General features: G+C 43.8%; 1 protein-coding gene across 1 annotated transcript in view; it reads left to right on the plus strand.

The window, feature by feature from the left end:
- Nucleotides 1-4,288, plus strand: part of cdc16 (cell division cycle 16 homolog (S. cerevisiae)) — a 54,117-nt gene extending 49,829 nt beyond the window's left edge. Inside the window, exons 16-18 of the mRNA XM_078402199.1 lie at nt 938-1,073; nt 2,798-2,888; nt 3,739-4,288. Coding sequence (XP_078258325.1) covers nt 938-1,073; nt 2,798-2,888; nt 3,739-4,028 — 517 coding nt within the window. The 3' untranslated portion in view covers nt 4,029-4,288. The remainder of the gene's footprint in view (nt 1-937; nt 1,074-2,797; nt 2,889-3,738) is intronic.
- The last annotated feature ends 11,913 nt before the right edge of the window (nt 4,289-16,201 follow it).

Consider the following 16,201-nt stretch of genomic DNA (forward strand, 5'->3'; position numbering starts at 1 on the left):
GGAGAGGTTGAGTAGGCTGGGTCTCTATTCCTTGGAGGGCAGGAGAATGAGGGGTAATCTTGTAGAGGTTTATAAAATCAAGAGAGGAATAGATCCTGTAGATGCACAAAATCTCTTGCCCGGAGTAGGGGAATCGAGGACCAGAGGACATAGGTTCTCTGGTCTGCGAAAAGATTTAATAGGAATCTGAGGGGTAACTTTTTCACAGAAAGGGTGTATGGAACAAGCTGCCAGAAGAGAAAGTTGAGGCTGGGACTATCCCAACGTTAGACAGGTACATGTATAGGGCAAGTTTGGTAGGATGTGGACCAAGCACAGACAGGTGGGACTAGTGTAGCTGGGACATGTTGGCTATGCTGGGCAAGTTGGGCCGAAAGGCCTGTTTCCACACTCAACTGGTGACAAGCTCTGTCAGCAGACCTGAATTATAAAAGTGATTCTATCAATCGCTTATTAAGACTGATTATGAATACCATAGTTTAGGAAGGATGTCAGGGCATTGGTGAGATGCAGAGATGATCTACTCTACTTGTCTTGGTGTTTGGGTTTTCACTGAAGGTGGAGGGACCAGAAAAATGAGGAGGAGTTGGAAATAAAGGAGTGATATTAAAATAAGTGGGGAAACTGCTTCCTGGGCCAGGAAAGTCTGTGGACAGAGGACATGGAATTGTTGAATGGTGACAGAGCCAGAATGGAGAAGGGGAGATTGTTGTACAGTTTGTAACATTCTGACTAGGAAGGGATTCAGTGTGAACTTTGGGAAGAGAAGTAAGGCTTAAGCAGAGAGCTGTTAGAACGAGGGACCGTGTGGTTTCCACCCATGCTAGATGATTCCTCGTCACCTTTAGTACCTGTATGTTCAGTGTGTTGTGTATGTCCAGGGCCATTCATAACTCTGAAGTTTTTGACAATTGATAGAACTTTGTTTTTGTTTTAGGAAGTATGATGAAGCATTGGACTATCACCATCAGGCGCTGGTTCTCATTCCCCAGAATGCATCCACGTATTCCGCTATAGGTTATGTGCTCAGTTTGAAAGGCAACTTCGAGAGTGCCATCAACTATTTTCACACGGTATGGTTCGTGATTACATGCGAATACTTCAGACATTAAAGCACTTAACTTTAAAATCCTCTTGGTTCCCAATTTTCTTAACTCCATTATAGAAAAACGTGCAATGTGATGTTTCCGTTTTATACCTTTCAAGGATAATCAGAAATGGCAGTCTGGGTGGCATACTATTAACATGTGTGGGTTGTGGTGGGGGGTGAAGGTCTCTTTTGTCTGGTGATGGTAAAGCTTTGTCTCAATCAATTTGGCGATGATAACCAGGGGGACATTAGCAGATGATATTGTGGCGATTGAGGCAGCTTCACCTGGCCTGGGCCAATGTTTGAAGCTGTTACTTGGTGTTCAATTATTTTTGTGACTTTTTTCTGGTTAATGATCGTATGGGAGCTTTGTCACCACCATTTGGCTCCAGAAACTATTCTTAATCACTCTGTCCAAGTGTTATCTTCAATTGAGATGAAATTGTAAAAACCTTTCACTTCTGAGATAAGTATTTTGTATTAAAACATGGAGGAAGAGATGCAAATTGATGCCAATGATCGCTAGTAAAAGCTGGGGTGTAGTGGAGTCCACAAGGAGGCTTTTAACATTGGAATGAGAAGAGGGGAGTGGAATGCTCTACGCAGGGAGCGCAGAGTGGGGTAAGAGTTAGCACCATTCAATGTAATGCACAGGCACGGTTTGAAAATACCCAGAGGATTTGAGGGACTGAGATAGAGGTTGTAGGGCTGGAGGGTTCAGAATTTGGATGGAGAAATGATGTGGAGGAGTTTGAGAGTGATGAAGATTTTAGATCATTAAATTGTAAGAATGACTACAGTCAGCGCATGTTGGCTGTTGTACCTTGCCTGTACATTTCTTCCCCTCTCTGTTTGCTGAAGTTACTTACATCCATCATTTTGGGCAATAAACAGCACACATCTCACCCATCTAGTGACATAGCTTGTGCCAGCCTGATCAAACCAGCAAATAGTTGTTTTGAGTTGACTGAGCACAGGCAACCGATGGTTTCCATTGGAAAGCATTGAAAGCACTCTACGTTCGACTGGGGCACCAGTAAAGGTGTTCTACACTTTCTGCGACTTGAAACGCTCTTCATTTACATTGAGTACTTGTAAATGTACTCGACCCGAAACGTCACCCATTCCTTCTCTCCTGAGATGCTGCCTAACCTGCTGAGTTACTCCAGCATTTTGTGAATAAATTGAGTAATTGTATGGTGGGTTGATTTTCCCCCACAACAGCTGGCCCACATTTGCACCCATTGCTGCATATCAATGAGTAAATAATTTGCTCACCACCACATGGACATGCTGCCGAAAAGGAGCCGGTTTACACAAAAGGACACAAAATGCTGATGTAATGCAGTGGGTCAGCCAGCATTCACAGCGATGTAGACCTACACAGGCATGTATGTTGAAATTGGCAGAATCGCAGCAGGCTCTGCAATTGATTCAGACTCATTCAGAGTTATTAAGTTGTCCATTAGTCATCGGAATCTTCAAAACTGCCGTAAATATTTCTTCACCACCCAGCTATGATGAAACAATTTACATCATACTCCAGTAATGTATATAAATGTAGGACTCATACGATCATTATTTTTTTCTCCTCCCTCTCTCAAGCTATGTAGAAACCATCCTTCACAACTTAATTACTGTGGCTTTAAATGCTTGTTTGGTTCCCATGAAGGCAAATATTTTGTGTATGACTTTCTTTCCCTTTAGGCCCTAGGTCTCCGTAGAGATGATACCTTTTCAGTTACAATGCTTGGTCATTGCATCGAGATGTACATTGGGGATGCAGATGCATATATTGGTGAGCATTGTTCTGCAGGCTTTTCGAATGTTATATTGAGGCTCTTAGAAATGTGCTAAAATGGTCTTGATAAACTGCCTCTGCTTTATAGATCCATAGTTCCAATCGGCATGGACTTCTCATTGATCCGTGGTCCCAGTCTACATGGACAGCTTTGCTGATCCATATTCCCAGTCTGCATGAATTGCAAAGTTAATCCATGTCCCAGTCTAAATGGACTGCAAAGCAATCCAGAGATCACAACCTTTGAGATCCTGCTCCCTAAACTCTTGTTGTAGAACCTCTTCTCTCCTATCTATGTCACTGGTACCAAATTACCACAAATGACTGTTTACCCTCCCCTTTCAGAACGTCCTGCAGCCACTCCGAGGCATCCAAAATACGCTTGACCCCCGCACTAGGGAGGCAACATACCATCCTGTAATCTCTTTTTGCAACCGCAGAAACAGCTATCAGACTTTTGTTTTTGACTTTCCTTTAAATAACTGAATTTGATTGCTCAAACTAGGTTAATGGTTCAATAACAGAACTTTATGCAACCAATATCCATTTCCAGCAATGCTTTACTCCCTTAGTGCTTCCCTGGAACTTTGTGTGGATTATCTGCTAACGGTGTGGTATTTGAAATCACTGCCTTTTGACATACCACTAAGCCAAGCTATGATCCCTTACTTGTTAACTCAAGATCAGTAGTACAATTGCCAAAACTTCCCTTCTGCCATTTTGTGTAGAAGCGCCCAGAGATGTTACTAAATCTTTCTTGAATATGAAATGTTTGGCCCATTGCAACTGTGCCAACCAATCAGTCTACTTTGAGATTGTCACATGGGAAATGTGCCATTTGTTGCAGGGACAGAGATAAAGGAGAAACTTGGATGCTATGAGCTCGATTTGTCTGCAATGAAGGCACCTATGATCAAGAAAATGATCTACTGCTCGTGGGAGGAGCGGGAGAGGGAAAGTGATACAGATTTTCAGAGACCACCTCTGGAGGAGAGTGGCATCATGGCTCTGGAGACCACGCCTCAGCAGAGTAAAGCAACAAATCCCAGGCCTGCTCCTGAGGACACCCCACTCTTCATGGAGATGAACGAAAGTGACATGATGTTGGAAACATCCTTGTCTGACCAGAGCAACTGAGTGCCTTCTGACCAGGAATTTTGGAACTGTTCCTTGCAGAGAGGGTTGGCCGGTGTGAGCAATACAAATGTTCAGTCTTGTCCTGAATGTAGCCCAGCTGAAGATCCACAGACACTGAGCCACTCCAGCAGTGAAGTGACTAAATGTGCGGGTAACTAGGGATCAAATGATCCTGTCGTCACCTGCTAGATAAAGGTTGATCAAGTGATATCTTGCAATGTTAATCTATCAATTCATTGTATTAAAATCTCAAATAACCTTGGGCTCCAAGTTGTTCCATCCTTGAAAGGCACTGATCTTGGTTTGAAACTAATATCAGGTGTTAATGTTTCTAAAGCTATTCTAGTCTATTTCTGTCTGTACTTCAGTGTTAATTTTGGTCCTTCAGACTACCCCCCTGCTGGTGTAGAGTGCTGGGCTGAGTTCTTTGTCAGATGTCTCAAAAACAACACCAAATATCTGAGTCTTTCTGCTTCCACTCATGCCTTCACTATGCTTTGTGTGTCTTGTTTGATGATTCAAAGACTGGCCCAATTTGTACCCGTACTTGCTTGACTTTCACATAACATAGACCTCCCCAGCTGTTTCTTCATGCTCACTCCCCATTGCCTTTGAATTTACAGGATAGGTTCATGAGAGACACAAAGTGCTAATCAGCAGGCAGGCATCATCTCTGGAGGAAAAGGACGTGTGACGTTTCGGGTCAGGACCCTTCTTCAAACTGAGGAGGAGGGGTGGGGGGGGGGAGCTGGATTAGGAAAAACTATTCCTTTTGGTATGGGAATGGAGGACCAAAGCATATAGACCATGCTTTTGCTCTTTTAGCAGTGACATTATTTTAAACGTTTGCATGGGGTGGGGGGCACTGCAAATGGCCATTATTCACTAGATGAAGTATTGGTTTCAAATCAGAGATCATCATTAAACTGTTGCATAAAGGTTCACAAGGATGTTACTGTGTTGGGGGTTTGAGCTAAGAAAGGAGATAGATCTTGCTGTTCGCCAAGTCTGTGATGTCAGAAGAGGAATCAAAGCTATACGCAAAATGTGTAATGCCAGAAGATGTGGAAATAGTGATATGAGACTAAGGAATGTGCATGCTCATTAAACTTATCACAAAAGTGACTGGGGAGAAAAAATGATCTATGCTGAGTAAGATCAGACCTTTTTTTAAATAAAAGTTTACAGAAAATTACTTTTTGCAATTTTAGTTTAGTTTAGAGATGCAGTATGGAAAAAGGCAATTCGGCCCACTGAGTCTGCACTGACCAAAGATCACTAGTTCACTGCGTACACTAGTTCTATCCTTCACACTATATACAATTTGCCTTTTACAGAGGTAAATAGACAATTTACAGAGGCTAATTAACCTGCAAACCTGCACGTCCTAGGGACATGGGAGGAAACCGGAGCACCCTGAGAAAAGCCACGCAGTCACGGAGAATGTACAAACTCCATACAAACAGCACCCGTAGTCAGGATTGAACCTGGGTCTCTGGTGCTGAAAGACAGCAACTCTACCCCTTCGCCGCAGTGCCACTCAAAATTGGCTGTTCAACAAATGACTAGAGTGGGAGATGTTTCTTCCTTTACCCTACTTCCTTTTTTTCTGAGGTTCTGACCTGCATGCTATGTAAAGACTACTCCTGCAGTTTCTCCAGTTTGTGGATCAACTGTACTGCCCTCAACCCAGCATCGCAGCTAGGCAAGGCCGCCTATCGTCTCTGCAAGATCCCATCCAGCAGGGCCTGGGCACATGGACACATGGACAGTGTCCTGGCCAGAACCCTCGGTCGGATGGTCACTTCCCCAAACATCCCCCCCTCCCACACAAGAACACGGCTGGGCAGTCGATCTTCCCCTGACCATAGTCTCAGGTTGAATGGTCACCTGTTTCCCCTCCAACTCCCTGCCAGAGCAACTGGGCAGTGCAGTCACCTTCCCTCCTACCACCACCCCCATTCCAGAGTCCTGGGTCAGGTGGTCACTCCTCCAGCTGCAGCTAGAGCATGACTGTTTCCTTCAGAGTCACCAACGGGTTTTCTGACGTCATGTGTAATTTAGAGATAAACAGTCCAAAATAAGTCAATAGACAATAGGTGCAGGAGTAGGCCATTCAGCCCTTTGAGCCAGCACCGCCATTCAATGCGATCATGGCTGATCACTCTCAATCAGTACCCCGTTCCTGCCTTCTCCCCATACCCCCTCACTCCGCTATCCTTAAGAGCTCTATCCAGCTCTCTCTTGAAAGCATCCAACGAACTGGCCTCCACTGCCTTCTGAGGCAGAGAATTCCACACCTTCACCACTCTCTGACTGAAAAAGTTCTTCCTCATCTCCGTTCTAAATGGCCTACCCCTTATTCTTAAACTGTGGCCCCTTGTTCTGGACTCCCCCAACATTGGGAACATGTTTCCTGCCTCTAATGTGTCCAATCCCCTAATTATCTTTCCTTTCCTTTATAGCAAGGTGGTTCCCGAAACCTGACAAGCAGGATTTGCAGCCTGCGGTGAAGCATAGCTTTGCTGAAAGGTCACATACATTGCAGAACAAGCTTTGACAACCGCTGATAACAACCTGCAGTACTTGACCTTAAATTCTATCCCCAATACCATGTGCGCTAATTTTGCTCACCAAAATATCAAGGGCTTTCTGAAAGTCTAGATACACTACATCCACTGGCTCTCCTTCATCCATTTTACTTGTCACATCGTCAAAAATTTCCCGAAGATTAGTCAAGCAGAATTTCCCTTCATAAATCCATCCTGACCTGGACCAATCCATTTACCTCTATCCAAATGTGCCGTTATTACCTCTTTAATAATTGACTCTAGCATCTTCCCCACCACTGATGTTAGGCTAAGTGGTCTATAATTCCCCTTTTTCTCTTTGGGAAGAAGTTCATAGTTGTTCCTGAACCGGGAGTTCATGGTTTTCAGACTCCAACACCTTCTTCCAGATGGCAGGAATTAAATGAGAGCATGGCTAGGATGGAGTGGGTCTTGATGACGCGGGCTGCCTTTTTGGGGCTGTGCCTCTTATAAATCCCTTCAATGGTAGTGAGGTCAATATCCATAATAGACTGGGCAGTGTCCTCCACTTCTTGTGATCTTTGTTCCTGGTCATTCAAGTTGGTAATTCGTCCAACCACAGTGGTATCATCAGCGAATTTAAAGATAGCATTAGAACTGTGTCCAGTGCTGGCGATGGTGTTCAAAGCTAATCTGTGGTCGATGAACAACAGTGTGACGTGTTGTTCACGTGTGTGTTTTTTCATTGTCCAAATGGTCCAGTCAGTGAAGAGCCAGTGAGATGGCATACCGTTTTGATATATTTTTGTTGATAGGCAAATTGAAGTAGGTCTAAATTTTTAATAACATAGTTGATACGCGCTGTTGCCAACCTCTCAAAGCACTTTATCAACATGGATGTTAGTGCCACAGGTCGGTAGTAATTGAGGCAAGTCACCTTCCTCTTCTTAGGCATCTGTTTTCTTGATGCCTTTTCAAAGCAAGTCTCTAACTTCAAATAGCCCTTGCTTTCCCTCTCTCCATCCCCACCCCCTTCCCAGTTCTCTCCCACCAGTCTTGCTGTCTCTGTCTACATTCTATCTCTGTCCCGCCCACTGCCCTGACATCAGTCTGAAGAAGGGTCTCGACCCGAAATGCCACCCATTCATTCTCTCAGAGATGATGCCTGTCCCGCTGAGTTACTCCAGCATTTTGCGTCTACCATTCAGATAATAATCTGCCTTCTTGTTCTTGCCACCAAAGTGGATAACCTCACATTTATCCACGTTTTACTGCATCTGCCATACATCTGCCCACTCACCCAACATATCCAAATCACCCTCCAGCCTCATAGCATCCTCCTCACAGCGCACACTGCAACCCAGCTTTGTGTCATCCGCAAACTTGGAGATATTACAAACACGGAGATGTTACATTCCTTCGTCTAAATTATTAATATGTATTGTAAATTACTGGGGACCCAGCACTGAGCCTTGCGACACCCCACTAGTCACTACCTGCCATTCTGAAAAGGACCCATTAATTCCTACTCTTTGCTTCCTTTCTGCCAGCCAGTTCTCCATCCATGTCAATACCCTACCTTCAATACCATGTGCTCTAATTTTGCACACTAATATACAATACTGAATACTAATATATAATATTGACGACATGGAAACAATTGATTGTCAGTTCTGACTTTCCACTCAGATAGGAATGCAGTGATTTATTTGCTTTTCATTATCTCTTTTGCATAAGAAGATGGGATGGAGATGGCAGAATGCTGGTGGGCACATAGGACCCACTTCAAAATTGAATCACTCCAACCTGCACGAGATAACCACTTGAAGTGTTTGCACAATAATCAACCAGAACCAGAAGCAGAACCAGAGCAAGGTGCTTGGAATGTTGACATTTCCACAGATGAGAATATTATGCTATTGACAAACTTTGAAAATGTAAAGCGATGAATGGAATTTCTAGCACACACCTTGCCTGGAATGAACTAATCGTACATGCTTTAGGCAGCACGAAAACTGCTTTCATGCAAATTATACTCAATGGTGCTCCTGCTCGCAGGTTGAATGGTCACCTCCTGTTTCCCCCCCACTCCCTGCCAGAGCACTGGGCAGTGCATCTTCCCTCCTACCCCACCCCCATTCCAGAGTCCTGGGTCAGGTGCTGCTAGAGCATAACTGTTTCCTTTAGAGTCACCAATGGGTTTTGTGACGTGCGGTGTAACTAATAGCCCAAAATAAATTCTTGCTCTATAGCAAAGTGGCCCAGAAACCTGACAAGCAGGATTTGCAGCCTGTGGCGAAATGTGGTTTAGCTGCAAGGTCACATACATTGGAGAATGAAGAGAAGCTTTAACAACCACTAATTACACTTGGCCCTAAAGGAACAATTGCATCAGGAAGGGGTGAAGACATAATAGTCTGGATACAGGAATCTTGAGCAAAAATAAATGGGAAAAAACCCACACAAAATAGGGTGGTAGAGAAGGCTTGCCATGATTTACCAAGGAGGGATAGACAGAAAGGAAAAGGAGGTGGGGTAGCGTTGCTGGTTAGAGAGGAGATTAACGCAATAGAAAGGAATGACATTAGCTTGGAGGATGTGGAATCGATATGGGTAGAGCTGCGGAACACAAAGGGGCAGAAAACGCTAGTGGGTGTTGTGTACAGGCCACCTAACAGTAGTAGTCGAGTTGGGGATGGCATCAAACAGGAAATTAGAAATGCGTGCAACAAAGGTAAAACAGTTATAATGGGTGACTTCAATCTACATATAGATTGGGTGCATCAAATTGGCAGAGGTGCTGAGGAAGAGGATTTCTTGGAATCCGCTCTGTTCCCGATGTTGGGGAAGTCCAGAACAAGGGGTCACAGTTTAAGGATAAGGGGGAAGTCTTTTAGGACCGAGATGAGAAAGTTTTTTTTCACACAGAGAGTGGTGAATCTGTGGAATTCTCTGCCACAGAAGGTAGTTGAGGCCAGTTCATTGGCTATATTTAAGAGGGAGTTAGATGTGGCCCTTGTGGCTAAAGGAATCAGGGGGGTATGGAGAGAAGGCAGGTACGGGATACTGAGTTGGATGATCAGCCATGATCATATTGAATGGCGGTGCAGGCTCGAAGGGCCGAATGGCCTACTCCTGCACCTATTTTCTATGTTTCTATACTAACATGTAGAGGAACCAACGAGAGAGCAGGCTATTCTAGACTGGGTATTGAGTAACGAGGATGGGTTAGTTAGCAGTCTTGATGTGCGTGGCCCCTTGGGCAAGAGTGACCATAATATGGTTGAGTTCTTCATTAGGATAGAGAGTGACTTAGTTAATTCAGAAACAACGGTTCTGAACTTAAAGAAAGGTAACTTTGAGGGCATGAGACGTGAATTGGCCAAGATAGACTGGCAATTGATTCTTAAAGGGTTGACGGTGGATATGCAATGGAAGGCATTTAAAGACTGCATGGATAAACTACAACAATTGTTCATCCCAGTTTGGCAAAAGAATAAATCAGGGAAGGTAGTGCATCCGTGGCTAACAAGGGAGATTAGGTATAGTATCAAAACAAAAGATGAAGCGTACAAATTAGCAAGAAAAAGCAGCCTACCAGAGGACTGGGAGAAATTCAGAGTCCAGCAGAGGAGGACAAAGGGCTTAATTAGGAAAGGGAAAATAGATTATGAAAGAAAACTGGCAGGGAACTTAAAAACTGACTGCAAAAGCTTTTATAGATATGTGAAGAGAAAAAGATTAGTTAAAACAAATGTAGGTCCCTTGCAGTCAGAAACAGGTGAATTGATCATGGGGAACAAGGACATGGCAGACCAATTGAATAACTACTTTGGTTCTGTCTTCACTAAGGAAGACATAAATAATCTGCCGGAAATAGCAGGGGACCGGGGGTCTAATGAGATGGAGGAACTGAGTGAAATCCAGGTTAGTCGGGAAGTGGTGTTAGGTAAATTGAATGGATTAAAGGCCGATAAATCCCCGGGGCCAGATAGGCTGCATCCCAGAGTGCTTAAGGAGGTAGCCCCAGAAATAGTGGATGCATTAGTGATAATTTTTCAAAACTCTTTAGATTCTGGAGTAGTTCCTGAGGATTGGAGGGTAGCTAATGTAACCCCACTTTTCAAAAAGGGAGGGAGAGAGAAACGGGGAATTACAGACCAGTTAGTCTAACATCGGTAGTGGGGAAAATGCTAGAGTCAGTTATTAAAGATGGGATAGCAGCACATTTGGAAAGTGGTGAAATCACTGGACAAAGTCAGCATGGATTTATGAAAAGTAAATCATGTCTGACGAACCTTATAGAATTTTCCGAGGATGTAACTAGTAGAGTGGATAAGGGAGAACCAGTGGATGTGTTATATCTGGACTCCCAGAAGGCTTTCGACAAGGTCCCACATAAGAGATTAGTATGCAAACTTAAAGCACACGGTATTGTGGGTTCAGTATTGATGTGGATAGAGAACTGGCTGGCAGGCAGGAAGCAAAGAGTAGGAATAAACGGGTCCTTTTCAGAATGGCAGGCAGTGACTAGTGGGGTACCACAAGGCTCAGTGCTGGGACCCCAGCTATTTACAATATATATTAATGATTTGGACGAGGGAATTGAATGCAACATCACCAAGTTTGTGGATGACACGAAGCTGGGGGGCAGTGTTAGCCATGAGGAGGATGCTAGGAGGCTGCAACGTGACTTGGATAGGTTAGGTGACTGGGCAAATGCATGGCAGATGCAGTATAATGTGGATAAATGTGAGGTTATCCACTTTGGTGGCAAGAACAGGAAAGCAGACTATTACCTGAATGGTGGCCGATTAGGAGAAGGGGAGATGCAACGAGACCTGGGTGTCGTGGTACACCAGTCATTGAAAGTAGGCGTGCAGGTGCAGCAGGCAATGAAGAAAGTGAATGGTATGTTGGCATTCATAGCGAGGGGATTTGAGTATAGGAGCAGGGAGGTTCTGCTGCAGTTGTACAGGGCATTGGTGAGACCACACCTGGAGTATTGCGTACAGTTTTGGTCTCCTAATCTGAGGAAAGACATTCTTGCCATAGAGGGAGTACAGAGAAGGTTCACCAGATTGATTCCTGGGATGGCAGGACTTTCATATGAAGAAAGACTGGACAGACTCGGCTTGTACTCGCTGGAATTTAGAAGATTGAGGGGGGATCTTATAGAAATGAGAAATGTACAAAATTCTTAAGGGGTTGGACAGGCTAGATGCAGGAAGATTGTTCCCGATGTTGGGGAAGTCCAGAACAAGGGGTCACAGTTTAAGGATAAGGGGGAAGTCTTTTAGGACCAAGATGAGAACGTTTTTTTTCACACAGAGAGTGGTGAATCTGTGGAATTCTGCCACAGAAGGTAGTTGAGGCCAGTTCATTGGCTATATTTAAGAGGGAGTTAGATGTGGCCCTTGTGGCTAAAGGGATCAGGGGGTATGGAGAGAAGGCAGGTACGGGATACTGAGTTGGATGATCAGCCATGATCATATTGAATGGCGGTGCAGGCTCGAAGGGCCAAATGGCCTCCTCCTGCACCTATTTTCTATGTTTCTATGTTTCTATTAGAGTCAAGACGTCAAGATGCAGCTTTATAAAACTTGGTTTAGGCTGCATTGGGAGGGGTATCTGCAGTTCTGGTCGACCTGTTACAGGAATGATGTGAAGGCATTTGAGAGGGCGTAGAATAGGTTTATTAGAATGTTGCCTGGATAAGAGGCTAGAAGGAAAGGTTCAACAAGGATTGGTTTTTCATGGAGCATGGGAGGTTGAGAAATGTAGATAAATTATGAGAAACGTTGCTAGTGTAAACAGTCGGAACCTTTTTCCCCAGGGTGGAAATGACAAAGACTAGAGGGCATAGTTGTAAGGTCAGAGGGGAATGTTTAAAGTAGATGAATGCGGGTACGTTTTTTTTTTAAGGTGGGTGCCTGGAAAACACTGCTGGAGTGGTGGTGGAGACACTTTGGTGTGTCCCTTACAACTCTCACCAATTTCTACAGGTGCACCATGGAAAGCATTTTACAGGATGCATCACAGCTTGATTTGGGAACAGCTCCTTTAAAAGACCGCAAGAAATTGCAGCGAATTGTGGACACAGCCCAGACCATCACACAAACCAACCTCCCTTCCATTGACTCCATTTATGCCTCACACTGCCTCTGTAAGGCCTGCAGCATAATCAAGAATGAGTCGCACCCTGGCCATCTCCCTCTTCTCCCCTCTCCCTTCAGGCAAAAGGTACAGAAGTCTGAAAACGCACACCTCCAGATTCAGGGATAGGTTCTTCCCACCTGCTATCAGGCAACTGAATCATTCTACCACAACCAGTCCTGAACTACTATCTATCTCATTGGTGACCCTCAGACTTTCCTTGATCAGACTTTGCTGGCTTTACCTTGCAATAAACGTTATTTCCTCATCTTGTATCTATGCACTGTAAATGGCTCGATTATAATCATGTGTTGTCTTTCCACTGACTGGATAACACACGACAAAAACATTTTCACTGTACCTCTCTACACATGACAATAAACTGTAAACTGTAATAACTTCTGGTTCTCTAAGTCCATTTTAATCAGAAATTATCTCTCAAGAAAATAAGACACACCTTGTTTCATTGCCTCGAGACACAGGAAACTACAGATGTTGCAGTCTGATTCATTTCCTTCTCCACATAGTCTCTCAGAATTAGGAAATATAACCGGTGCCAATTAGTGTTAAAGTTAACAAAACACATTGTACTTATAAACAGAGCCTGTTACTATCCCTCAGGGTTCAACCTGTTTCTTTACATAATGGATCAGATAAATTCTGTTGTTATCCATCAATGTTCCATTGATGGTACACAGTCAAACTACCCATTAAACTTAGGCATTGACTAACCCATTCATTGTGAAATGAGAGTGTTGAAGTGGTGTCCCAACATCAAGAGAACGAGGTCTATTCATTTTACTTAATCTCACTTACTGTTACAACACAAAGATTTTTTTTCGATGGAGCTCTTTAATTATTCCTACGCCCATACCTAGTGTATTCAGAAAGTATTCAGACCCCTTCACTTTTTCCACATTTTGCTGCATTATTGTCGTATTTTAAAATTGATTAAATTCATTTTTTTAATCATCAATCTACATACAATACCCCTTAATAAAAAAGCAAAAACAGGCGTTTAGAAATTTTTGCAAAGTAATTAAAAAAACCTGAAATATCACATTTACATAAGTATTCAGACCCTTCACCGAATTCAAAGATAGAATTAGAACTGTGTCCAGTGGTGGTGATGGTGTTGAAAACTAATCTGTGGCCGATGGCCAACAGTGTGACGTGTGTGTTTTTAATTGTCCAAATGGTCCAGTCAGAGTGAAGAGCCAGTGAGATGGCATAACCTGTTGATATTTTTTTGGCGATAGGCAAATTGTAGTAGGTCTAGGTTTTTACTAACATAGTTGATATGTACTATAGCCAACCTCTCAAAGCACTTTATCACCACGGACTTTAGTGCCACAGGTCGGTAGTAATTGAGTCAAGTCACCTTCCTCTTCTTGGGCATCTGTTTTCTTGATGACCTTTCAAAGCAAGTGAAACCTCAGTAATGAGAGGTTGAAGATGTCTGCCAAATCTCCAGTCATTCGGTCCACGCAGTTATGGAGAACATGACCAGTCACACCATCAGGTCCAGATGCTTCCCAAGGGTTTCCCTTCCAGGATTTTCAGCAGTTCCAGCAACGTCCAGCAGTTTTATGGGATTCACTCTCATTGCTTCATAAATCCTTCATCCCTAACCTGATCCATCTTAAAGAGTAGAAAGAGGTGGAATGGTTTGTGGATGGTATTTCTAAGTTTGGAACTGAACTGCAGAAGGACACACACCACCGTTGAATGAAGGGAATTAAGAAAGTGCAAGGTCTCTAATGGGGGAGTATAAAGATGATTGTAGGTCAGGAGGAAGTTACAAAACCCACGAATGACCCCAATCCCCCCACTCCTTAGACACTACCAGCCTGAAGCCCAGTCATGACTCAAATTCCCCCAATGTTGATCTCCCCAACTTATCTGCTAGATCCCCGATCAATACTTTGCATGAAGGTGACTCCATGAGAAGAGAACTGACAAACTGCGAGATTAACATTTACTTCGGAGTCCGCAGGACTGAAATATTGATTTTCAGGACACTTTATATTTTCCCTCAACACTATTATTTTATTATTATAAGAATATTAGGAACATAGAAACATAGAAAATAGGTGCAAGAGTAGGTCATTTGGCCCTTCGATCCAACACCGCCATTCAATATGATCATGGCTGATCATCCAAAATCAGTACCCCATTCCTGATTTGTCCCATACCTCTTGATTCCGTTAGCCCTAAGAGCTATATCTAACTCTCTCTTAAATATATCTAGTGAATTGGCCTCCACTGCCTTTTATGGCAGAGAATTATAGATTCACAACTCTCTAGGTGAAAACGTTTTTCCTCATTTCAGCCCTAAATGGCCTACCCCCTATCCTTAAACTGTGACCCTGGTTCTGGACTCCCCCAACATTGGGAACATTTTCCTGCATCTAACCTGTCCAATCCCTTAATAATTTTATATGTTTCTATAAGATCCCCTCGCATCTAAATTCCAGTAAAAATAAGCACAGTCAATCCATTCTTTCATCATATGTCAGTCCCGCCATCCTGGGAATTAAGCTGGTGAACCTACGCTGCACTCCCTCAATAGCACGAATGGCCTTCCTCAAATTAGAACAAAACTGCACACAATACTCCTGTACAACTGTAGTAGGACCTCCTTGCTCCTATACTCATATCATTTGCTTTCTTCACTGCCAGCTCTACCGGCATGCTTACTTTCAGTGACTGATGTACAAGGACACCCAGGTCTCATTGCACCTCCCTTTTCTCTAATCTGACACCATACAGATAATCAGTTTCGCTGAACACCTACGCTCAGTCCGCTTTAACCTACCTGATCTCCCGGTTGCTCAACTCCCCTTCCCATTCCCAATCTGACCTTTCTGTCATGGGCCTCCTCCATTGTCAGAGTGAGGCCCAGCGCAAATTGGAGGAACAGCACCTCATATTTCACTTGGGTAGCTTACACCCCAGCGGTCTGAACATTGACTTCTCTAACTTCAAATAGCCCTTGCTTTCCCTCTCTCTCCATCCCCACCCCCTTCCAAGTTCTCCCATCAGACTTACTGTCTCCTACTACATTCTATCTCTGTCCCGCCAATTCCCCTGACATCAGTCTGAAGAAGGGTCTAGAACCCGAAACGTCACCCATTCATTCTCTCCAGAGATGCTACCTGTCCCATTGAGTTATTCCATCATTTTGGGTCTACCATTCAGATAATAATCTGCTTTCTTGTTCTTGCCACCAAAGTGGATAACCTCACATTTATCCAATTTATACTGCATCTGCCATACATCTGCCCACTCACCCAACATATCCAAATCACACTGCAGCCTCATAGCATCCTCCTCGCAGCTCATGCTGCCACCCAGCTTGAGTTATCCGCAAACTTGGAGATGTTACATTTAATTCCTTTATCTAAATAATTAATACATATTGTAAATAATTGGGGACCCCCCACTACACCTTGCGGCACCCCACTAGTCACTGCCTGCCATTCT

Source organism: Rhinoraja longicauda, chromosome 7 (assembly GCF_053455715.1).
Source record: "Rhinoraja longicauda isolate Sanriku21f chromosome 7, sRhiLon1.1, whole genome shotgun sequence".
Classification (NCBI taxonomy): Eukaryota; Metazoa; Chordata; class Chondrichthyes; order Rajiformes; family Arhynchobatidae; genus Rhinoraja; species Rhinoraja longicauda.